Source organism: Pseudophryne corroboree, chromosome 1, assembly GCF_028390025.1.
Source record: "Pseudophryne corroboree isolate aPseCor3 chromosome 1, aPseCor3.hap2, whole genome shotgun sequence".
In the NCBI taxonomy this organism is placed as follows: Eukaryota; Metazoa; Chordata; class Amphibia; order Anura; family Myobatrachidae; genus Pseudophryne; species Pseudophryne corroboree.
The window spans coordinates 1,085,561,970-1,085,587,768 of NC_086444.1; the positions used below are offsets into that span (position 1 = coordinate 1,085,561,970).

Genomic DNA, 25,799 nt, shown 5'->3' on the forward strand with positions numbered 1-25,799 from the left:
ATCCGTCTCTAGTTCCAACCTGTACCCCTGAGATATTATCTGCAGGATCCAGGGATCTACCTGCGAGTGAGCCCACTGCGCGCTGAAATTCTTGAGACGACCCCCCACCGCCCCCGAGTCCGCTTGAGAAGCCCCAGCGTCATGCTGAGGCTTTTGTAGAAGCGGGGGAGGGCTTCTGTTCCTGGGAAGGAGCTGCCTGTTGCTGTCTCTTCCCCCTTCCTCTGCCTCGTGGCAGATATGAATATCCCTTTGCACTCTTGTTTTTAAAGGAACGAAAGGGCTGCGGTTGAAAAGTCGGTGTCTTTTTCTGTTGGGGAGTGACTTGAGGTAAAAAGGTGGATTTCCCGGCTGTAGCCGTGGCCACCAAATCCGATAGACCGACACCAAATAACTCCTCCCCTTTATACGGCAAAACTTCCATATGCCGTTTTGAGTCCGCATCGCCTGACCACTGTCGCGTCCATAAACTTCTTCTGGCCGAAATGGACATAGCACTTACCCGTGATGCCAGTGTGCAGATATCCCTCTGTGCATCACGCATATAAAGAAATGCATCCTTTATTTGCTCTAAAGACAGTAAAACATTGTCCCTATCCAGGGTATCAATATTTTCAATCAGGGACTCTGACCAAGCTACCCCAGCACTGCACATCCAGGCTGTCGCTATAGCTGGTCGTAGTATAACACCTGTATGTGTGTATATACTTTTTTGGATATTTTCCATCCTCCTATCTGCTGGATCTTTAAGTGCGGCCGTCTCAGGAGAGGGTAACGCCACTTGTTTTGATAAGCGTGTGAGCGCCTTGTCCACCCTAGGAGGTGTTTCCCAGCGCGCCCTAACCTCTGGCGGGAAAGGGTATAAAGCCAATAACTTCTTTGAAATTAGCATTTTTTTATCGGGGGCAACCCACGCTTCATCACACACCTCATTTAATTCATCTGATTCAGGAAAAACTATAGGTAGTTTTTTCACACCCCACATGATACCCTGTTTTGTGGTACCTGTAGTATCAGCAATATGTAACGCCTCCTTCATTGCCAAAATCATATAACGTGTGGCCCTACTAGAAAATACGGTTGATTCGTCACCGTCGCCACTGGAATCAGTGCCTGTGTCTGGGTCTGTGTCGACCGACTGAGGCAAAGGGCGTTTTACAGCCCCTGACGGTGTTTGAGGCGCCTGGACAGGCACTAATTGATTGTCCGGCCGTCTCATGTCGTCAAACGACTGCTTTAGCGTGTTGACACTATCCCGTAATTCCATAAATAAAGGCATCCATTCTGGTGTCGACCCCCTAGGAGGTGACATCCCCATATTTGGCAATTGCTCCGCCTCCACACCAATATCGTCCTCATACATGTCGACACACACGTACCGACACACACAGCAGACACACAGGGAATGCTCTTAACGAAGACAGGACCCCACTAGCCCTTTGGGGAGACAGAGGGAGAGTTTGCCAGCACACACCAAAAGCGCTATATATGACAGGGATAGCCTTATAATAAGTGCTCCCTGTATAGCTGCTTTAATAATATAGTTTTGCCACAATTTTGCCCCCCCTCTCTTGTTTTACCCTGTTTCTGTAGTGCAGTGCAGGGGAGAGCCTGGGAGCCTTCCTGACCAGCGGAGCTGTGTGAGGAAAATGGCGCTGTGTGCTGAGGAGATAGGCCCCGCCCCTTTTTCGGCGGGCTCGTCTCCCGCTCTTTAGTGGATTCTGGCAGGGGTTAAATATCTCCATATAGCCCCCGGAGGCTATATGTGAGGTATTTTTAGCCAAAAAAGGTTTTCATTTGCCTCCCAGGGCGCCCCCCTCCCAGCGCCCTGCACCCTCAGTGACTGCCGTGTGAAGTGTGCTGAGAGGAAAATGGCGCACAGCTGCAGTGCTGTGCGCTACCTTAAGAAGACTGAGGAGTCTTCTGCCGCCGATTCTGGACCTCTTCTCGTTTCAGCATCTGCAAGGGGGCCGGCGGCGAGGCTCCGGTGACCATCCAGGCTGTACCTGTGATCGTCCCTCTGGAGCTAATGTCCAGTAGCCAAGAAGCCAATCCATCCTGCACGCAGGTGAGTTCACTTCTTCTCCCCTAAGTCCCTCGTTGCAGTGATCCTGTTGCCAGCAGGACTCACTGTAAAATAAAAAACCTAAGCTAAACTTTTCTAAGCAGCTCTTTAGGAGAGCCACCTAGATTGCACCCTTCTCGGCCGGGCACAAAAATCTAACTGAGGCTTGGAGGAGGGTCATAGGGGGAGGAGCCAGTACACACCACCTGATCGTAAAGCTTTACTTTTTGTGCCCTGTCTCCTGCGGAGCCGCTATTCCCCATGGTCCTTTCAGGAACCCCAGCATCCACTAGGACGATAGAGAAATATATATATATATATATATATATATATATATACACATATATATATACACATATATATATACATATATATATACACATATATATATGCACATATATATATATATATATATATATATATATATATATATATATATACACACACACACACACACACACACACATACATACATACATACATACATACAGGTGTAGGTTTTTTACATTATTTAACACCCAGTCATAATAGTTGGTGCCGACAGGGTCACCCACATACGTCTGTGTCTCCCATACAGTGTTTACTTTGGAAAAGCTTACAACTACTGACATGCTGACACTTAATCTCATGAATCAAGTACCATCTGGAGTCGGCAATGCCAACAGAGGGATTCCCATATCGGTTTGTGGCAGAGCACTCACACATGTCGACACGTGTACTGAACACCCACCGACATTGCTAAAATGGATAGATTTCTGACAGGGAAAACACAGAAACTTTTAACAACTCATTTTACACACGCTCATTATATATACATATATATAGTGCTTCATGGTTGAAACTATATTGCACTAAACAACTGTGCCCCCCCCTCATTTTACACTGTTAGCTGTTTAACAGTGTTTTGGTGGGCCCAGCATCTCCGTGAGGAGAAAATGGCGCTGTATAGAGTTGTGAGGGCTCAGCCACGCCCCCTTCTTGGCGCGCTTCAGACCCGTTATTTTTGTACCTTTTTATACTGGCGGGGGTCAGTATACAGTGCCTATGCCATGTATATCACTTTGCCAGGCCATATATATGAGGTATATTGCTGCCCAGGGCGCCCCCCCTGCGCCCTGCACCCTTGTAGTGCCGCTTATGTGTGGGAGCAATGGCGTGCAGCGCGACCGCTGCGCAGTACCTCCGAGACTCTGAAGTCTTCTGCCGTCACTGAAGTCTTCTGTTCTTCCTTTACTCACCCGGCTTCTTTCTTCTGGCTCTGTGACGGCGCGGCTCCGGGAACGAGCAGCTAGGCGAACCAAGTGATCAGACCCTCTGGAGCTAATGGTGTCCAGAAGCCAAAGAAGCAGAGCCTTGAAACTCACAGAAGTAGGTCTGCTTCTCTCCCCTCAGTCCCACTATGCAGGGAGCCTGTTGCCAGCAGGTCTCTTTCAGTCTCCCTGAAAATAACAAACTTAACATAAAGTCTTTCAAGAGAAACTCAGGAGAGCTCCCCTAGTGTATGTCCAGTCTCTCTGGGCACAGAGTCTAACTGGAGTCTGGAGGAGGGGCATAGAGGGAGGAGCCAGTTCACACCCATTCAAAGTCTTATAGTGTTCCCATGTCTCCTGCGGATCCCGTCTATACCCCATGGTCCTTTTGGAGTACCCAGCATCCTCTAGGACGTAGGAAAAAATATACTGGTAGGTTAATTGGCTCCCAACAATATTAACCCTAGCATGAATGTGTGTGTACATGTGATAGGGAATATAGATTGTAAGCTCCACTGTGGCAGGGACAGATGTGAATAGCCAAATATTCTCTATAAAGCGCTGCGGAATAAGTGTGCGCTATATAAATAACTGGCAATAAATAAATAAAATAAATATACTCACACTCAGACCCTCATAGTCAGTTTTAGGAGGTAATATGGGGAAAATCATCACTAGTGCGCCCTGGGGTCAGTGTGGATGTGATATATCATCACCGGTGCACCCTGGGGTCAGTGTGGATGTGATATATCATCACTGGTGCGCCCTGGGGTCAGTGTGGATGTGATATATCATCACCGGTGCACCCTGGGGTCAGTGTGGATGTGATATATCATCACTGGTGCGCCCTGGGGTCAGTGTGGATGTGATATATCATCACCGGTGCACCCTGGGGTCAGTGTGGATGTGCTATATCATCACTGGTGCACCCTGGGGTCAGTGTGGATGTGATATATCATCACTGGTGCACCCTGGGGTCAGTGTGGATGTGCTATATCATCGCTGGGGCGCCCTGGGGTCAGTGTGGATGTGCTATATCATCACTGGGGCGCCCTGGGGTCAGTGTGGATGTGCTATATCATCACCGGTGCGCCCTGGGGTCAGTGTGGATGTGATATATCATCACTGGTGCGCCCTGGGGTCAGTGTGGATGTGATATATCATCACTGGTGCGCCCTGGGGTCAGTGTGGGTGTGATATATCATCACTGGTGCGCCCTCAGGTCAGTGTGGATGTGCTATATCATCACTGGTGCGCACTGGGGTCAGTGTGGATGTGATATATCATCACTGGGGCGCCCTGGGGTCAGTGTGGGTGTGATATATCATCACTGGGGCGCCCTGGGGTCAGTGTGGATGTGATATATCATCACTGGGACGCCCTGGGGTCAGTGTGGATGTGATATATCATCACTGGTGCGCCCTGGGGTCAGTGTGGATGTGCTATATCACTACTGGTGCGCCCTGGGGTCAGTGTGGATGTGCTATATCATCACTGGTGCGCCCTGGGGTCAGTGTGGATGTGATATATCATCACTGGTGCGCCCTGGGGTCAGTGTGGGTGTGCTATATCATCACTGGTGCGCCCTGGGGTCAGTGTGGATGTGCTATATCATCACTGGTGCGCCCTGGGGTCAGTGTGGGTGTGCTATATCATCACTGGTGCGCCCTGGGGTCAGTGTGGATGTGATATATCATCACTGGTGCACCCTGGGGTCAGTGTGGATGTGATATATCATCACTGGTGCGCACTGGGGTCAGTGTGGATGTGCTATATCATCACTGGTGCGCACTGGGGTCAGTGTGGATGTGATATATCATCACTGGGGCGCCCTGGGGTCAGTGTGGGTGTGATATATCATCGCTGGGGCGCCCTGGGGTCAGTGTGGATGTGATATATCATCACTGGGACGCCCTGGGGTCAGTGTGGATGTGATATATCATCACTGGTGCGCCCTGGGGTCAGTGTGGATGTGCTATATCATCACTGGTGCGCCCTGGGGTCAGTGTGGATGTGCTATATCATCACTGGTGCGCCCTGGGGTCAGTGTGGATGTGATATATCATCACTGGTGCGCCCTGGGGTCAGTGTGGGTGTGCTATATCATCACTGGTGCGCCCTGGGGTCAGTGTGGATGTGCTATATCATCACTGGTGCACCCTGGGGTCAGTGTGGATGTGATATATCATCACTGGTGCGCCCTGGGGTCAGTGTGGGTGTGCTATATCATCACTGGTGCGCCCTGGGGTCAGTGTGGGTGTGCTATATCATCACTGGTGCGCCCTGGGGTCAGTGTGGATGTGATATATCATCACCGGTGCGCCCTGGGGTCAGTGTGGATGTGATATATCATCACCGGTGCGCCCTGGGGTCAGTGTGGATGTGGTACATCATCACCGGTGCGCCCTGGGGTCAGTGTGGATGTGATATATCATCACCGGTGCGCCCTGGGGTCAGTGTGGATGTGATATATCATCACTGGTGCGCCCTGGGGTCAGTGTGGATGTGCTATATCATCGCTGGTGCGCCCTGGGGTCAGTGTGGATGTGATATATCATCACTGGTGCGCCCTGGGGTCAGTGTGGGTGTGCTATATCATCACTGGTGCGCCCTGGGGTCAGTGTGGGTGTGATATATCATCGCCGGTGCGCCCTGGTGTCAGTGTGGATGTGATATATCATCACTGGTGCGCCCTGGGGTCAGTGTGGGTGTGATATATCATCACTGGTGCGCCCTGGTGTCAGTGTGGATGTGATATATCATCACTGGTGCGCCCTGGGGTCAGTGTGGATGTGATATATCATCACTGGGGCGCCCTGGGGTCAGTGTGGGTGTGATATATCATCGCTGGGGCGCCCTGGGGTCAGTGTGGATGTGCTATATCATCACTGGTGCACCCTGGGGTCAGTGTGGATGTGATATATCATCACTGGTGCGCCCTGGGGTCAGTGTGGATGTGATATATCATCACTGGTGCGCCCTGGGGTCAGTGTGGATGTGGTACATCATCACTTTATAGCATCAATTTATATTAAGCCCAATGATGAACAAACTGATAGTGCTGTTTGGTGGCTCCACACTATGATACCACAGCCTTATTGGCCTTCCCCATCAGCGTAAGCCCTGCCACCACCACACAGATTGCTAATTAACTGCATCAGTAAGGAGTTTCCATTTTATAAAATTAAATGACCAGCCAACACCAATTTTTATTGTCCCTTTGCGCTGGTCTAATTGAATGATCAATCAATGTATAGATATTATTCCTATTGCAGAGTGTTCCCTAGTTTCCAGCATGGTACACCCAATTGCTTGCAGAGCTTCCCGTCTGCATTAGAGAGCCACTGTTTATATTTATCTGGGTGAATGTCTATTCCTTCCTAATGGATAAACTGTACACCAATTAGTTAATACCTTAATAGCAAAATGTAATAATTAGGTGTCTAACTAAATTTGTAACAATTTAGACAGCCACTAGCTGCCTGGACCCAAGAGCATTATTTAGCTCCCAGTAACACCCTATCCTTCATGACATCTCCTTTCATATCTGTTACATCTCATCTTGTTTTCCTATGCTTCTAGCACAAGTGATTTAAATAAAATGCATTCTAATTACTGGTGCCCGTCTGCTGTACAACAGGCTAGTCTTACATATTTATACTTACAAGCACCGCAAGTGGCAGAGGGATGAAGCCCATCCGCCTGGAGACGGAGTCACTGTAATCAGTGTAAGCCTGAAACAGAAAGGACGGCATTTTTTTTTTAACATTGCTGAAATATGAAATACTATATACTTAAAGTAGGTCACAACGGACAAAGAGATAAATGTGGGTCAGTGAGTAACCATCACCCTATCTGTGCCGAAATACAGTTTAAAAATAAAGCTGCCCGCTTTCCCCCAGCAGATCAGAAGCTAAGCACATTCTGCATTCATCAGGCGGAGTGTATGGAAAAGTAACATGGGTCTAACCGCTCGGCAACGCATCAGTACCTGCAGATGGATGGACGGGTATAACAGATTAATCATGTTCTATAGCAAATAAAACCAAATGAAGGCTACATACACAATGACACTTGCAATGTGTATTTTAAATGTACGTCAAAGACAAAACGCCTGTAACAGCACTGCTTTATGAAAGTATGTTCAATGTGTTTTTTTAACGTGATAAAACAACGCAGCCCTGTTCAGGCAAAATGAATACAGTATGCAAACATTCAATGGCAGCTCAGTGTATTTACAAAGAGCTTCAGACAAAGGTCACTTTTTAACTGTGCTACCGCGGGTCAGAAGCACTAAAATGGACCAAAATGGAACCCCATCCCCCACCAGGGCCGGATCCAGGGGGGGGGGGCGAACGGCCCCCCTAACTGTCATAGCCACGCCCACTTACATGAGGTGGGGGCTGCTGCCAGGTGATGGTGTGTGGCTGCACTAACATCCCTCCCCATCCTCCGTGTCCCTGTGGCCCCTAGACCCATCGGCCATCATCACATGCCGTCACCCCCACCGTGGGCAGTGTGTGCCGCCCATCGGTGTGTTAGTATTTACATGTGTTCAGTGTGTGTGTGTGCTACATAAGAAGTACATGTGCAGCCTAGCAATGCTTTCTATGCTCTTTAGAGCATTAATTGACAGTTGGTACAGGAAGTGGGAGGAGTAATGAATGTAGGGGAGGAGTCAGGAATAAATAAACCGCCCCCCCCTAAAAGAAAAGTCTGGATCCGTCCCTGTCCCCCACCACAAGTGATAACCACTTACACATGGTAACATTTGTATTTTCACAGCTGCAGATGTGTCCTCATTCACCCAGACTTTTTGCACCTTATGGTGTGAGATCATTGGCAGCAATTTCTGTACTTTCCTACCCATTTCTGAACTCAGCATCTGTGTGCTATCGTAACTCATCTAAAGACACTTATACCCCTTATATGTGAATGTGCATCAACCTGGGATTTAGGTCGGTGGAAAAGCAAACTACACGGGACAAAGTCCCTGCTCTTTACCTGGGTCAGGGCCGAGACCCGTGAATTTGTCGGTTTGATAGACTCTGCAACCTTTTGGGTTGCATTGGAAAAGGGGTATCTTACACCCCTATCATACCTAAAACTGCAGGTCTCTAAGACCCCTTGAATACTGCAGTCAGCAGCCCGGCATATTGCCGGGTTGCTGACGTCAGCGGTGACGCGGCGGGGGCGGCGCAAGAGATCACATGATCTCTAAGCGCCGCCAGCTACATACAGAGTGAACGGGAGCCGGGGCACATTGACCCGGCTCCCGTTCACACTGACCAGGTTCCCGGGAAGATCCCGGGACCAACCCTGGAAGATAGGGTTGAAATGCCGGGGCAGGAATCCCGGGATTTTGACCCTGTACCCTTTCAAACCGAGAAATTTGCCGGGTTGATGCGCGTTCATGTGCATTAACCCGGGAAATTTTGGCGGGTGTGAAAGGGGTATTAGTGTCATTTAAGAACAGTATTTTTGTTGCAATGGAGTTGGTGTAAAGTTGTAGATTAAGCACACCAATGTGTGGCGCTACTCATTCATATCAGTTCTCATTCTTTTGCTTTTTTACCCAGGTCAGCATCAGTCAGCCAATTCTATAACCAGTATCCTTGTGCACTGTACTTTTGTTGCATTAGTGATATGAAGAAAACACACATTCAAAACAAAACTGTGCGGCGGGACGCATGGCGCGGCTTACTCGCAAAGTCTATGGTGTGCCAAATGGGGCTATTTGCTGCAAATTGAGGATAGGTATATGTGGATACATCTGTGTTTACATGCACTTTGCGTACAATATAAATGCATGTTAGAATTTTAGCTCCAATGTGTACACAACCTAACACTAATTATGCAAGGACAGGATTTGGTACATACATTTTTCTGGCGGCTGCTCACGAGTTCGAAGGCAAGACTGGCTCTGTATTCACTGTACACCTACAGAAATCAGACAGAGAGAGACGGGAACAACTTACAAAATTAACTGTAAGTGTGCTGTAACACAATGACACATGGAGGCGGGAAATGATCTACAGTAGAATTCAAGGCACATTTCCATTCTCTAAAACAAAGCTAATCTACGTCATGCTCCCACTTAGAGAATGTGCAGCCGTTTAATTTTTACCTTTTGTGTTCTTGGTGCTCGCCGGATAACGGAACAGCAGGTAAGCAAGTCTCAATGCTGCACTGCTGCAAACGCTACTCCCAGGGCAAAGCATTAACACGTTTCCTCAAACAGGTATTGTGTGTAATTGATAAGGAACACAACACATCGAAAAGTCTGGACATTAATACTTTATGAAACACCATAAATATTAATAAATAACCAAGTAATTTGATAAGGTAGATTGTGGTGTTAAACACTTTTCATCTATTTAAGTATTTGAGGGCAGCATTGTAGAACAGTGGTTAGCACTCCGTAGGTGATGTTCTCCGTAAATGTATATAGATACACTTTAAAACACTGCCTATTAAAACTTGTACATACAAGAAAAGAAAGCAATCTAAGGGGACATCAGTGTTCACAGCCACTTGCCATAGACTAGGACAGCCTTATCCCCAAAGCACCAGACAGCCGGCATGTTTGAGGTACTGTATGTGTTAATAGTGTTTTCTCTAAAGACAGGAGACTGCAGAAACATACATTCCTTACATTGTGGCTCTTAATTACAACAAACATGCTTCTTCGACCTTTGCTAATAAGGGAAGGGAGAGGAGGGAGGGAATAAATTCAGAATGCAAAATTAGAAGAAAAAAAAAGGGCAAACAGCTAATTGCGAATGTGGTCACTTTTCCTTTTAACACTTCTCAACATGCTGAGAAGTATTAAAAAGCATTCATTGCACATATTTATTCCCAGAACAAAAACAAACAAACAATCAAACAAAATGAAAATGACAACAAGCTACTTTAAGGCTGCAGACAACATACAACGGTCCGTTACATATTATACGCTGCTGGGGTACATTTATGAAGCAGTAACTTTTGTGAGCCTTCTTGGTAGGTTGCAGCTGAAACTGTAAAGTGGCACTCATTCAGTGTACAGCCCGGCATACTTTATACTAATGTGTACAGCCCGGCATGCTTTATACTAAATGTGTACAGCCCGGCATGCTTTATACTACATGTGTACAGCCCGGCATGCTTTATACCAAATGTGTACAGCCCGGCATGCTTTATACTAAATGTGTACAGCCCGGCATGCTTTATACTAAATGTGTACATCCCGGCATGCTTTATACTACATGTGTACAGCCCGGCATGCTTTATACCAAATGTGTACAGCCCGGCATGCTTTATACTAAATGTGTACAGCCCGGCATGCTTTATACCAAATGTGTACAGCCCGGCATGCTTTATACCAAATGTGTACAGCCCGGCATGCTTTATACCAAATGTGTAAAGCCCGGAGTGCTTCCTACTAAATGTGTACAGCCCGGAGTGCTTTCTACTAAATGTGTACAGCCCGGCGTGCTTTATTACTAAATGTGTACAGCCCGGCGTGCTTGATTACTAAATGTGTACAGCCCGGCGTGCTTTATTACTAAATGTGTACAGCCCGGCGTGCTTTATTACTAAATGTGTACAGCCCGGCGTGCTTTATTACTAAATGTGTACAGCCCGGCGTGCTTTATACTAAATGTGTACAGCCCGGCGTGCTTTATACTAAATGTGTACAGCCCGGCGTGCTTTATACTAAATGTGTACAGCCCGGCGTGCTTTATACTAAATGTGTACAGCCCGGCATGCTTTAGATTTTCAGCTCCAACCCGCCAACTAGTGGTGGCGGCTTACAGTAGTCACCATTATGTAAATACAGCCCGCCATCTTGGTTACTTCTCAAACCAGTATTGAGGGGATTAGTCAAGTGCTGTATACAGGAAACTAATGCTGAGGATTTTGTACTGAGCATTGTTGTAGAATATTTCAATACAAACACAGCACTTAAGGATTTGTTTAATCCCCTCTCCCTCACACATCTGGTTGCTGGACATCTAATTCGGATTTATCAGTTCTGGCGATCTGGAGAACTCGTGAGTGACTGGCGTTTGCCTCACTGAAAATATTTAGCCTTAATGGGAGTACTATGGTTGAGCCATAGATTGAATGGCTTCACCCATAAACTAGGGGAGACTAATGGGTAATACTCTGCTTTTTATTTCACCAAGTAACAATTAGGGCAAGTTTCTGAAGTACTGAGGAAAGTCTGCCTTTAAAAAAATAACATGGGTCTGCACAGTGGGTCTGACTTACATGGAAGCAGCAGTGACAGCACGAATATGGTAATGCAGCAGGGGGCGTCACTCCTGCTGCCTGCAATAGTGATTAGAGCTGCGTCCTACATCTGATCATCTGCGACACCATCGGCCGGTTGTGTCACCCATGGGGCCGCTTAAGCTAGCCCCTGCAGATCCAACAAAAAGGCCAGGAAATCTCATTCAGAGATCCCGTCCTTGTCAAACTACCCCCCCCCCCCCCCCTTCTCCACACATACACAATGGTAGAAACACAATTTGGGAAACGGAGGCCGTGGCCGCCCCCCAAATGGTAGAGTGTCATCACTGACAATCTGCTGCCAATGTGTGCCCAATGTCGCAGTACGGGTCCAGTGCATGCGTAGATTACTGAACATAGGTATTTTGTGGCATGACCCACACATCTGCCGGGACCTGTGAGCTTATTTGTTGTTACTTTCACAGAACCCGTGTAGAACATATTAAAGGCTTCTCTCTCTGACATAGGGATAGAGCTGGATAAAAATCTGGGTGGAGATTCAATTACACGTGCAATAGAAGTGCAATTACAGTAGGCTGGTCTGCATTTACACCTCTATAGACTGCAAGAAATCAGCCCCTGAGACAAATCACGCAAAGCAGCCAAAAGCTGTTCTGGCGGTCCTTGCATCTAATTACATCAGCCCCATGGCGTACACAAACCAAGGGGGCAATCCGAATAGCCGTGATAATCTCACAGGTGCGAGTCATTGCAGTGGCCCAAATTTGCACAAAACCCCATTTTGTGCAAATTGGGGCCCGCAAAGGGTGAGAGATTGGGTGCCGTTGCCGGCATTGAAATGCAACGGCTTATTGCACCCTTCGCAGCTAATTGGGTCGACCTCCAAGACGCAGAGGTATAGAAGAAATGTTTAGTGTACACTTACAACAACAGTTGACATTTCTATATAGCCTCAATGTATGAAATATGTATGACCTGTAAACGATCCTGACATTGGCAGTCAGCGGGCACAACAGAATGGAATACAGGTGACGGAATGCTGAGACGACTTATTCCAGTAATCATGCACAGCAGGAAGTGTATTATTCCTTATAAACACAATTTGTCCTAATGGACAGAGTACTGATGTGCGTAACACACTGATTATAAGCAATTACATCAGAACTTCTATCAACACATTACTTGTGCATTGCAGAGTTAATAAAATGTTATATAAATAGAGAGACTCTACTGCGCACACACTGGTTGGCTTTCGAGAAGTCATGGTATGAATAATGAGCTGTTCTGATCTCTTATAAATTATATTATATATTTAAAATAAAACTATAGGAAGGAAGACTGCATTGTATACATACATCTGCAGTGATGTCATTAAATTTGGTTATAAAGGCGTGTTTTATAACGTCCACAACAATCTCCGATGCAATCACCATACACACATCAGGGAACAGCACCCATAGGTGATCTATAAATATAAAGAACAGATACAAGTCAGAGTATTATCTTACAGGTTAGGTGCGCTGAGTTATTTGTATATACAGTATTTTAAAAACAAGCTTGAGATACAATTTTACCTTTGTCCGATTTTCACAATAAATATTAGACATTCCCTGTAACCTGTTTAATAAAAGGAGTTTATACCAACTGCAGAGAGCCACCAAATAAAGAACATATCATAATACTATAGATTGAAAGATGTTCGACACCTTATGTAGAAGGCCCATTAGCATGTGTGGCAGCAGCCATTGTCCAAAGGGGAGGCAATCAATTTGCTGGCTGTTGGGATCCTGGCTGTCAGTATACAGACGCCGGAATCCCGACACCGGGAAATACCGGCGGTCCGAATCCTAACTGCCAGCTGAAATCTCCACTTCACGCCACCACCCGAGGAGGAATATAACCCTATGGCGACCTGGCCCGAAGCGTGGAGAGCGCAGCGCTCGCCGTCTGTATCCTGTCTGACGGACTCCTGCTGCTAGGATCCCGACTGCAGAGATGTCATACTGATCCCATTGAAAAGATTGTTTATTCCAAGTGTTCTTAACTCCAGACCTCAAGTACCGCCAACAGGTCATGTGTCATGCATGTCTTTAGTCATGCACGGGTGACCTATGCTGCTAGGTCAGTAATTATCACCTGCTTCCACAGATAGAAATCCTCAAAACAGGACCTGTTGGGAAAACTTGAGTGTTGAGGATGAGAACCCCTGATTTATTGTATGGTTATCCTTCATTTATATAGCATGGACATAAGTCCCAGAGGCCTGTATGTGGCTTTCAATAGAAGTATGGCATGATTAAAATTAATATTTGACTACAATGACTATTTTTATTTTAGACCTCTTTCATACTGACAAGTATCATAAACTTTTAATATTACTACTAGATGTTACCTGTAAATAATACTGTTTATTTACTGGGTCTAGCAATTGTGGATTTCAGGACATTAAATTACCTGGATTCCAGGAAAACTGCTCCATGTTCCTCAGACATACAATCAGTAGTAGCACGTAATTTGTGAATCTCTCTTTTATATCTAGAACAAAACAGAGCGCTATGAACGGATATCCCAAAGCAGGACACTGGCATATGTGCTTATCAAAATGATCTCTCTGTAGATTACTATGGACTGGCACTTCATTATACACAGTGCCCAACAAAATCATAGCTGTGAAATAAGAACATTTTTCTCCAACCTGACTGCTGTTCTTCTTGAGAATCCTTTAGCAACAAATTTTTCAAACTGCCACTGACTAATAAAAAGATATTTTATATTCCAAACACCCACAGCCCATCAACCTAGTTGTACGGCTAAAATAAATTTGTGCAAACTGATCCACCATGTGTTTTATTACAGTAACCAAAATACTGGCTATCCCTGTCTACTTAGGCATCACTGGTTAAACTTCGTAGAGGTAGCACTCATTTCCGAAAGGGTGAACATGGCACTTAAAAGATGGATAAATAGCTTTCCTATCAGACACCAGGCCAGTACTGGATGGATATAGATGATATTTTATATATATATCCATGTACATACCTACAAACTGCAGGGGTATTCAACATGCAGCCCTGCAGCTACTGTGAAACTACACTACCACAGTTTTGCTGTTAGGGCATGCTGGATTATGTAGTTCCACAACAGCTGCAGGGCCATGTGTTGAATACCCCTGATGTACGCATAAATTTATGGTCATTTATGGTACATAGTGGATATATTGGGGGGGGGGGGGGGAGGGGGCCATGGGGGAGGCAGACTCACAAATAATGAAATCTGAGCTACCTAATGTGTGGCATACTGGGAATATCCTTCTGCTGTCATGTACCTATGCTGTGTGAGGCGGAAAGAGATAACCACTTTGCATTCCATGAAATTCTAAAACAGATGTTTTGTGTTTTTCAAACAGCTTTCCATCTCCCAGGACACAGGTGCCCAGTAACCGCACTGTCACTTCTATAGATCTATTTAATTGGGGAAATGTACAGATCAGAGGAGGCTCTGCACAGCTAAGAGATAGGAGGGGAGGGTGTGTAGGCAGATTCTGAAAAGCAATTAGCTGTGTGAGAAATAGTAGAGAATTAAGAGAAATATTTTAGCATTGGCCAACTCAAATTGTAGAAATCCAAATAAAGCCGGCCACACACATATCATCATATATCAGGAGACAGACAAATGAACAGAAATATATCCATAGAGACTGCCTGAACATTAGACAAACACAATCTTTTGAGTCATTATAAGGCCTGTCTATCAATGTGGTGGGCAGATGATCACTATGAGCCTAGTTATCTTCTCAAGAGACTCATCTGAGCCAATCTCTTGTGCCCAAGCGACAAACAGCTGGACCTGTCCAATCTAAGCCTCCGAGACAGGGATATAAGCAAATGCATGAAGGCTGTGGTGCGAGAAAGCGGATGAAACATAGGACTAGTGACATACCGTAGGCGGCTGAATTTTGTATTGAAAATATAAAAGGCAATGAAAAAACAAGAAAATAACATGAGACATAACAGAAGGCTAATATAAAGGGTTCCGGTATGAATGGTCGACCATGTTATGGTCGACAGTCATTAGGTCGACCACTATAGGTCGACATTGACATGGTCGACATGGACACATGGTCGACACATGAAAGGTTGACACATGAAAAGGTCGACATGCGTTTTTTAACTTTTTTTGGTGTCGTTTTTTTGCGTAAAGTGACTGGGAACCCCAATTAGTGCACCGCGTCCCCTCGCATGGCTCGCTTCGCTTGCCATGCTTCGGGCATGGTGCCTTCGCTTGGCACAGATTACCGTTCCAATCGTAGTCCATGTGGATCGTAAAGTATGGAAAAGTTCCCCAAAAGAAAAAAAAAGTAAAAAAACTCATGTCGACCTTTTCACGTGTCGACCATGTGTCCATGTCGACCAATAGTGGTCGACCTAATGACTGTCGACCATAACATGGTCGACCATGTGAACGGATACCAATGTAAAGAGGAGAACAGCAGTAAACACATGTTGGAGCATATGGAAATGAAGTCAGTAGTATAATTAGGAGGTCACCCTTCAAGATCTTTGAATGCTAAAAAGTCCTTACCTTTTATAAAAAAAAGAAAAAAGAAAAAAAAAAAAGAAGAAGAAGAGAGAAGATAGAAGATCAGATGGTAAAAGTCATGAATGAGAAAGAGGCCATATGGGGTATAATTGATTATGACCATTACAGGGTATGTCGTAAGTACATGGATTGACAAGGAAGAGTCAGGGGGACATAAAATTTAAATTATGCAATTGTCAAATAACTAATACAGATGTGTTTTCATACAAATATACTTTATGTGTCATATGTCATGAGATGCTCGGAGTAGCTTAGATGCTCGCCATAGGGAGTGATTCCTGGACTATTATACTTTCACCTAAATTTAGCATCTTACTTGCATCGTTGTCACATATAAAATCACTTCCAGTATCCTGGGCACTTAGGATCAGTCCTTTTGTAACAAAGGAATTGGTAGTAAATTGCAGATTACATATAATGATACGCTATGCAAGGCATGGCGTGCCTCGCTCGTATCAGTCCTCCATCTAGTGTTTTTTAACCAGCTTCGTTCATGAGTTGCACACAGCAGCCAGTGCCCAGAGCCCCATGCGTTGTTACTTTGTGGAATATTGTGAGGAAGGGTGTGGTGAGATGCATGGTGCAGCTTAATCGCAAAATCAGCACCAAACGGGGCTATTTGGTGCAATATGAGGATGGGAACATGAGGACACATCTGTACTACCCACCACAGCACCACACAACATATACAGATGATAGAAACTGAAGCCACATACCGCTGTTAGACATTTGGAAGAGATTGTTCTTCTCAAACTTCTTGAAAACGCTCCCCTTTATTTCAACAAACTAAAAATTCAAATATTCAAAAGTTTAATGTACAAAAGCAGACTGAAAATGTATATGTCGTTCATTAAAGCTACATTTTCTCTGATTAAAGAAAATGAAAACAAGCTGAAAATCAGACTGCGGTCACTGAAGACAGACACAGTTCAAAGATACCCTTAGAAGAACAGCATCAATTGTTAGTTAAATATATGCAATGTGTACTGAGCCACTTAGGGGGAACAGGAGGGAGTACCACCCTCACACCACCCAGTGTTTCATCCATATATGCAATGCTTAATTATAGAACATTTAAAAAGCCTAAAACTCTGCATACACTGTGCAAAATCTGGTCGCAACATACAGGCTGATTTATGCAAGTGCAACCACATCTCCACCAAACGTACAGTATATAGATTTGCAGAACAAGATGGCGGCATTTGAAGAGGAGCATAAGTTTAAACAGAATGAAAGGAGGAGGTGGGGGCGAGGCGAGGCATCCCTTGCATAGTGAAGTAAGTCAAATGCAATAAAAAAAGTTTCTCTTTTAGAGAGTGCAAATACTGAAATGAGAAAAAGGGGAGTAGGGCACTTAACTGTGGGCGGAGTGTACAGTATGTTGCTGTGCACTGGGGTGCACAGACGTTTCCAGTAGGGAAAATGACTTCAATTATGCATAAGCTCAGAGGTGACAGTTTCCACGTGTCCTCCTATAAGTCTAACAGGACTCCTCTTGCACCTTTCTAGGCCAATGCTAATTCACACTAAGAGTTAAAGGGTCTCCTCACTAACAAATAAACGCTGTAAACGAAGAAGTATTTTGGGGAGCACTGAAGAGATTTATTTAACAGTATGTGAACGTCTAGTTTACAGAGGAGTCTCCTGAGAACAAAGACTAGGTAAGTGCAATGTCCCACTGATGTGCCCAGGCATCAGTAAAAATAAATGTTTTGCTTTTTGGTAAATGTTATTTGTGTTTGTACAGGAGTCCTGGAGTAATCCTATGGAATAAAATGCTTGTCAACTCTAAGGGGGGAATTCAAGTGTTTTGCACGCCGACGGCCACTAGATAGCGCCCGACAGGGCAATTTAAATATTCCTCCATTGGCGCTGATATTACTGTTACGTTGTTCTATCATTTTGACAGGCTGGTAACTAGTGCATAAAATAACTTATTCAAAACTGGTTTATTGCATCTGGCGGGATATGTAGAACTTGGATACAAAATCACCTTCAAAGTGCTAACTATTAAGCAGACAATAACTCTCAATACCCTTGAAGTACAAACAAAATCTAGAAATAGTTACTTGTGGGTCTGCATTGGAAATCTCTAAAGATCCATTACTTGGAATATGCGGGTCCCAATTAGTAAAATCGGCAGTGCTCGGAGTGTGCAGCAATGAAATTATATATCATACCGGCACTTCACTGCGGCGGATAGCGCCAGTCAAGCGTCTGCAGTGTCTGTTTACATTTGGTGCTTGTGGAATGGCAAAAAATGCCATTTTGAATTTGGCACTGTCCGCAAGCCAAATCACAGAGACCCCAAAATGCCGCCAAGGACTCTATGAAATGTGGGGTATGGAGGTGTGCTGCGCTGTAATGGGAGAGGAGCAGAGAGGAAGGAAAGAAGAAAACAGCCCCGGCCACAGAAGAAGCCCAGTGGAAGCAAGAAGAGGAGGCACAGCTGGGCAGGACAGGCAAAGCGACCAAAGCAAGAAGCGGAGGACCGGAGTGCTGCAGCGGTGGAAATAGAGCTAAACAAAGCTCCCCACTGCCACCTTTCCCAGCGCCACTGTATTAGGCTTCGGCCACCTTTACTTATTTACCCTTTTTAGACTATCAGGGCTGTCGGGCGCTAGGCCCGTAGGTGCAGTCAGGCCTCAGGCCTGTGGTGCATTTTAGGCGGGCATAGAGTCCGCGTACTTGTTAAAAGACCCTGGGCATGGGTGTATGATAAAACTCCCCTCAGGACCCCCTAATATGTCCATACCCCCAGTTTGACCACTGATAGTAGGCCAGTGACCATACAACAGTCTGATTGCAGTCAGACACTACTTTCCTGCAACAACAGATGCTGATCAGGAATGGTGACCACTTTGGTCTCACACATAACTTACCTAACCGTAAGTCAGGATTGCAGCATGTACGGCCATATTAGAAGTAGAAAGCCAAGATCCAAATTGCTTAAAGGCAGGTGTCTATTCCCTTGCATTTCACTAGAAACTACTCTTTCAATGGTTAAATCCACACTATATGATCTATCTATACAGCCAAAATACACCAGGACACATTCCTTTATATTCCAAAGGCACACGGAAAAGAAAAAAAAATATATATTAACTGTAATTTTAAATGTCACTAGTTGCAGGCTTGGCAATCCAAAGATTTCTACTGTATTAGCCTCTAGAGCAGGCATTCCCAACCGCGGTCCTCAAGGCACACTAACAGTGCAGGTTTTAGTGATATCCAGGCTGCAGCACAGATGGTTAAATCAAAATAACTGAGGTGCTAATTAAGTCACCTGTGCTGAAGCCTGGATATCACTAAAACCTGCACTGCTAGTGTGCCTTGAGGACCGTGATTGGGAATGTCTGCTCTAGAGTGAAGGCTTGCTTTAGAAAGAACCCCCAGGGACATAGTGGTGCCCCCCCCCCCCCCCCCCCCCTCCCTATGTAACAACATAATTATTACTATTACAGGGATGCGGTATGTTAACACCAATGTAACAAGGACTAACTTGATAAGAAAAACTATTATTAGGAAACAAACCAATTTAAATCTGGCACAAAGTAATGGTGAAGGTTAGGTAATCAGTAAACAAATGTTAGCAATGTAGATATAGTTTTTTTTAAAAAAAAACACTTCTATATAAAATATGGTACTGGCTAAAAGCAAGGCATCACTTACATTGTTAGACATCATGATTGTGAGAAGGGACTTGTTGTGAGAGTTGAAGGCCACATTCAGGGTGGTCGCTTGCACTAATATGAGGATGGCGTGTAAAACTGTAAGCAATTAAGGAAATCATACATGTACATTCCTAGTAAATGGCTTACATTGAGCACCTTCTTGAATCCTACATATAAAGTGCAACAGTCACCTACATCCCCTAACCGTAGGAGGAACAAATACTCTATTAACCAGCGATAACACTATACCAAAGTGAATTCAGTAGTTGAATATTGGTTCAGAACACAAGATGGCAGCTTCCATTGTGCTTAGCCAACAGGGGCACTTTAAACAAGAAAGCCAGCAATCTTTACCGTGTTACCCCCACATCAAAAGAAATACATTTTTTTTTTGTATTTAAAAGTTGACAATTAATATAAACCCCTTTTAACATACTGTGTAATTTTGCTTCTCATTTAGTTGGTTAAGGATTCACCCTACAGCAAGATAATGACCAGTAACATACCTCCAGGCTACAGTATGTGAGAACTATCTTTGAGGAAAAGAACAAGACAGTCAGCTGAAAATCATGGAATGGCCAGCAGTGTCTTCACACTTACACCCATCGTGTTGGTTTAGGATGCACTGAACAGTATGGTTAGAGCAAAGCAACCTGCGTGCAACACATTTGTGGGAACTTCTGTAAAAGTGTTGGGCATACTTACCTACTCTCCCGGAAGCTGCGGGAGGCTCCCGTTTTTTGGGGTAGTCCCACGCACGAGTGGGCAGGTCTCCCGCATCCTGCTCGCATCTTAGTGATGCGAGCAGGATGGAGATAACCTCCCGGAGAAGGGGTTACAATGACGCAAATCGCGTCATTTTAGCCCCGCCCCCTTCCCGCGGACCCGCGACATTTCCCGATGAGGGGGCGGGGCTTAGTGATGTCACAGATTCTCCCCCCCCCCCCCCCCCCCCCCGAAGACACCTGCTGCGTCTCCTCTCCGGGCTTATCCCGGAGAGGAGACTTACAATGTAGGTAAGTATGGTGTTGGGAAGAATAATTGTTTTTCATTTCAGAAAAAAATCATCAAAAAGTTAGATCACATTTTGTCAAACAAAATGATTCTTTGAGTTCTTATCTCCAATTACTCTATACATTCATTTCAGATAATGTACAATTTGACCATATAATTGTTTATCCAATGACCAACATTGTATTGTAAAAAAAATTTGATCACAAATGTAACTTTGGATTATGCTGTTTTAATAATAAAAAGGTGTGTGTTTTTAACATACAGGTGTATATACATGTGTGAGGTACATATAAGGTCATCCTCTCTTTATATACATATGTAGAAGAATCATTATTAGACAAATATTTGTTTAATCTGTCAAATAAAGCACTCCACAGGGATTTATGTTTTACATATCTATCTCCATATTGATCCTTATCGGCAAGGGATTTTTTTTCCTGTGTTGAAGCTGCCTAAAAAGAGTGGTGAATAAACTGTCTGATACAGAATAATTACCGTAATTCAAAAGGCCAGTAATTTTATAAGGCCATTATTTTACAACAAGAGTGCGTTAAGGAACTCCATTATTCTATATATATATATCTTTTTAATTTTTTTATTATATGTGCGGCACCTGAGCTGCATTATACAAATTATTGGTGAGTGCACCAGCGCAGCTATATTTTATTTAAAAAAAAAAAAAATTATTATATATATATATATATATATATATATATATATATATATATATATATATATATATATATATATATATATATATATATATATATATATAAAAAATAAGATTTTACTTACCGGTAAATCTATTTCTCGTAGTCCGTAGTGGATGCTGGGGACTCCGTAAGGACCATGGGCACTTTAAGAAAGAATTTGTATTCTGGTGTGCTCTGGCTCCTCCCTCTATGTCCCTCCTCCAGACCTCAGTTAAAGAAACTGTGCCCAGAAGAGCTGACAGTACAAGGAAAGGATTTTGGGAATCCAGGGTAAGACTCATACCAGCCACACCAATCACACCGTATAACTTGTGATAACTTTACCCAGTTAACAGTATGAACAATAACAGAGCATCAGATAAAGCCTGATGCAACTATAACATAACCCTTATTTAAGCAATAACTATATACAAGTATTGCAGAGAGTCCGCACTTGGGACGGGCTCCCAGCATCCACTACGGACTACGAGAAAATAAGATTTTACTTACCGATAAATCTATTTCTCGGAGTCCGTAGTGGATGCTGGGGTTCCTGAAAGGACCATGGGGAATAGCGGCTCCGCAGGAGACAGGGCACAAAAAGTAAAGCTTTTCCAGATCAGGTGGTGTGCACTGGCTCCTCCCCCTATGACCCTCCTCCAGACTCCAGTTAGGTACTGTGCCCGGACGAGCGTACACAATAAGGGAGGATTTTGAATCCCGGGTAAGACTCATACCAGCCACACCAATCACACCGTACAACCTGTGATCTAAACCCAGTTAACAGTATGATAACAGCGGAGCCTCTGAAAGATGGCTTCCTTCAACAATAACCCGAATTAGTTAACAATAACTATGTACAAATTATGCAGATAATCCGCACTTGGGATGGGCGCCCAGCATCCACTACGGACTCCGAGAAATAGATTTATCGGTAAGTAAAATCTTATTTTCTCTATCGTCCTAGTGGATGCTGGGGTTCCTGAAAGGACCATGGGGATTATACCAAAGCTCCCAAACGGGCGGGAGAGTGCGGATGACTCTGCAGCACCGAATGAGAGAACTCCAGGTCCTCCTTAGCCAGAGTATCAAATTTGTAAAATTTTACAAACGTGTTCTCCCCTGACCACGTAGCTGCTCGGCAAAGTTGTAATGCCGAGACCCCTCGGGCAGCCGCCCAAGATGAGCTCACCTTCCTTGTGGAGTGGGCCTTTACAGATTTAGGCTGTGGCAGGCCTGCCACAGAATGTGCAAGTTGGATTGTGCTACAGATCCAACGAGCAATCGTCTGCTTAGACGCAGGAGCACCCATCTTGTTGGGTGCATACAATATAAACAACGAGTCAGATTTTCTGACTCCAGCTGTCCTTGCAATATATATTTTTAATGCTCTGACAACGTCCAGTAACTTGGAGTCCTCCAAGTCACTTGTAGCCGCAGGCACTACAATAGGCTGGTTCAGATGAAAAGCTGACACCACCTTAGGGAGAAAATGCGGACGAGTCCGCAGTTCTGCCCTGTCCGAATGGAAAATCAGATATGGGCTTTTGTAAGATAAAGCTGCCAATTCTGATACTCTCCTGGCAGAAGCCAGGGCTAGAAGCATGGTCACTTTCCAAGTGAGATATTTCAAATCCACCTTTTTTAGTGGTTCAAACCAATGAGATTTTAGAAAGTCCAAAACCACATTGAGATCCCACGGTGCCACTGGAGGCACCACAGGAGGCTGTATATGCAGCACTCCCTTAACAAAGGTCTGGACTTCAGGGACTGAAGCCAATTCTTTTTGAAAGAAAATCGACAGGGCCGAAATTTGAACCTTAATAGATCCCAATTTGAGACCCATAGACAATCCTGATTGCAGGAAATGTAGGAATCGACCCAGTTGAAATTCCTCCGTCGGAGCACTCCGATCTTCGCACCACGCAACATATTTTCGCCAAATTCGGTGATAATGTTGCACGGTTACTTCCTTCCTTGCTTTAATCAAAGTAGGAATGACTTCTTCCGGCATGCCTTTTTCCTTTAGGATCCGGCGTTCAACCGCCATGCCGTCAAACGCAGCCGCGGTAAGTCTTGAAACAGACAGGGACCCTGCTGAAGCAAGTCCCTCCTTAGAGGTAGAGGCCACGGATCTTCCGTGATCATCTCTTGAAGTTCCGGGTACCAAGTCCTTCTTGGCCAATCCGGAACCACTAGTATCGTTCTTACGCCTCTTTGCCGTATAATTCTCAATACTTTTGGTATGAGAGGCAGAGGAGGAAACACATACACCGACTGGTACACCCAAGGCGTTACCAGCGCGTCCACAGCTATTGCCTGCGGATCTCTTGACCTGGCGCAATACCTGTCCAGTTTTTTGTTGAGGCGAGACGCCATCATGTCCACCATTGGTCTTTCCCAACGGGTTACCAGCATGTGGAAGACTTCTGGATGAAGTCCCCACTCTCCCGGGTGAAGATCGTGTCTGCTGAGGAAGTCTGCTTCCCAGTTGTCCACTCCCGGGATGAACACTGCTGACAGTGCTATCACATGATTCTCTGCCCAGCGAAGAATCCTTGCAGCTTCTGCCATTGCACTCCTGCTTCTTGTGCCGCCCTGTCTGTTCACATGGGCGACTGCCGTGATGTTGTCCGACTGGATCAACACCGGTTTTCCCTGAAGCAGAGGTTCTGCCTGGCTTAGAGCATTGTATATTGCTCTTAGTTCCAGAATGTTTATGTGAAGAGACGTTTCCAGGCTCGTCCATACTCCCTGGAAGTTTCTTCCTTGTGTGACTGCTCCCCAGCCTCTCAGGCTGGCGTCCGTGGTCACCAGGATCCAATCCTGTATGCCGAATCTGCGGCCCTCCAATAGATGAGGACTCTGCAACCACCACAGAAGAGACACCCTTGTCCTTGGAGACAGGGTTATCCGTAGGTGCATCTGAAGATGCGACCCTGACCATTTGTCCAACAGATCCCTTTGGAAAATTCTTGCGTGGAATCTGCCGAATGGAATTGCTTCGTAAGAAGCCACCATTTTTCCCAGGACTCTTGTGCATTGATGTACAGACACCTTTCCTGGTTTTAGGAGGTTCCTGACAAGCTCGGATAACTCCTTGGCTTTTTCTTCCGGGAGAAAAACCTTTTTCTGAACCGTGTCCAGAATCATCCCTAGGAACAGCAGGCGAGTTGTCGGCATTAACTGGGATTTTGGAATATTCAGAATCCACCCGTGCTGTTTTAGCACTTCTTGAGACAGTGCTAATCCCATCTCTAGCTGTTCTCTGGACCTTGCCCTTATTAGGAGATCGTCCAAGTATGGGATAATTAATATGCCTTTTCTTCGAAGAAGAATCATCATCTCGGCCATTACCTTTGTAAAGACCCGAGGTGCCGTGGACAATCCGAACGGCAGCGTCTGAAACTGATAGTGACAGTTTTGTACAACGAACCTGAGGTACCCCTGGTTTGAGGGGTAAATTGGAACGTGGAGATACGCATCCTTGATGTCCAAGGATACCATAAAGTCCCCCTCTTCCAGGTTCGCTATCACTGCTCTGAGTGACTCCATCTTGAACTTGAACTTCTTTATGTACAGGTTCAAGGACTTCAGATTTAGAATAGGCCTTACCGAGCCATCCGGCTTCGGTACCACAAAAAGAGTGGAATAATACCCCTTCCCTTGTTGTAGAAGAGGTACCTTGACTATCACCTGCTGAGAGTACAGCTTGTGAATGGCTTCCAAAACCGTCTCCCTTTCGGAGGGGGACGTTGGTAAAGCAGACTTCAGGAAACGGCGAGGTGGATCTGTCTCTAATTCCAACCTGTACCCTTGAGATATTATCTGCAGGATCCAGGGATCTACCTGCGAGTGAGCCCACTGCGCGCTGTAATTTTTGAGACGACCGCCCACCGTCCCCGAGTCTGCTTGAGAAGCCCCAGCGTCATGCTGAGGCTTTTGTAGAAGCCGGGGAGGGCTTCTGTTCCTGGGAAGGAGCTGCGTGTTGCTGTCTCTTCCCTCGACCTTTGCCTCGTGGCAGATATGAATAGCCCTTTGCTCTCTTATTTTTAAAGGAACGAAAGGGCTGCGGTTGAAAAGTCGGTGCCTTTTTCTGTTGGGGAGTGACTTGAGGTAGAAAAGTGGATTTCCCGGCTGTAGCCGTGGCCACCAAATCTGATAGACCGACTCCAAATAACTCCTCCCCTTTATACGGCAAAACTTCCATATGCCGTTTTGAATCCGCATCGCCTGTCCACTGTCGCGTCCATAAAGCTCTTCTGGCCGA

At 45.3% G+C, this 25,799-nt stretch overlaps 1 protein-coding gene across 1 annotated transcript in view; it reads right to left on the minus strand.

Moving 5' to 3' along the window:
• The window catches only part of TAPT1 (transmembrane anterior posterior transformation 1), a 123,594-nt gene that overhangs the window by 25,970 nt on the left and 71,825 nt on the right, over positions 1 to 25,799 (minus strand). Inside the window, exons 4-10 of the mRNA XM_063957008.1 lie at positions 20,424 to 20,476; positions 19,822 to 19,919; positions 16,866 to 16,935; positions 14,005 to 14,085; positions 12,906 to 13,015; positions 9,193 to 9,252; positions 6,978 to 7,046 (exon numbers count right to left, since the gene is read on the minus strand). Coding sequence (XP_063813078.1) covers positions 6,978 to 7,046; positions 9,193 to 9,252; positions 12,906 to 13,015; positions 14,005 to 14,085; positions 16,866 to 16,935; positions 19,822 to 19,919; positions 20,424 to 20,476 — 541 coding nt within the window. The remainder of the gene's footprint in view (positions 1 to 6,977; positions 7,047 to 9,192; positions 9,253 to 12,905; positions 13,016 to 14,004; positions 14,086 to 16,865; positions 16,936 to 19,821; positions 19,920 to 20,423; positions 20,477 to 25,799) is intronic.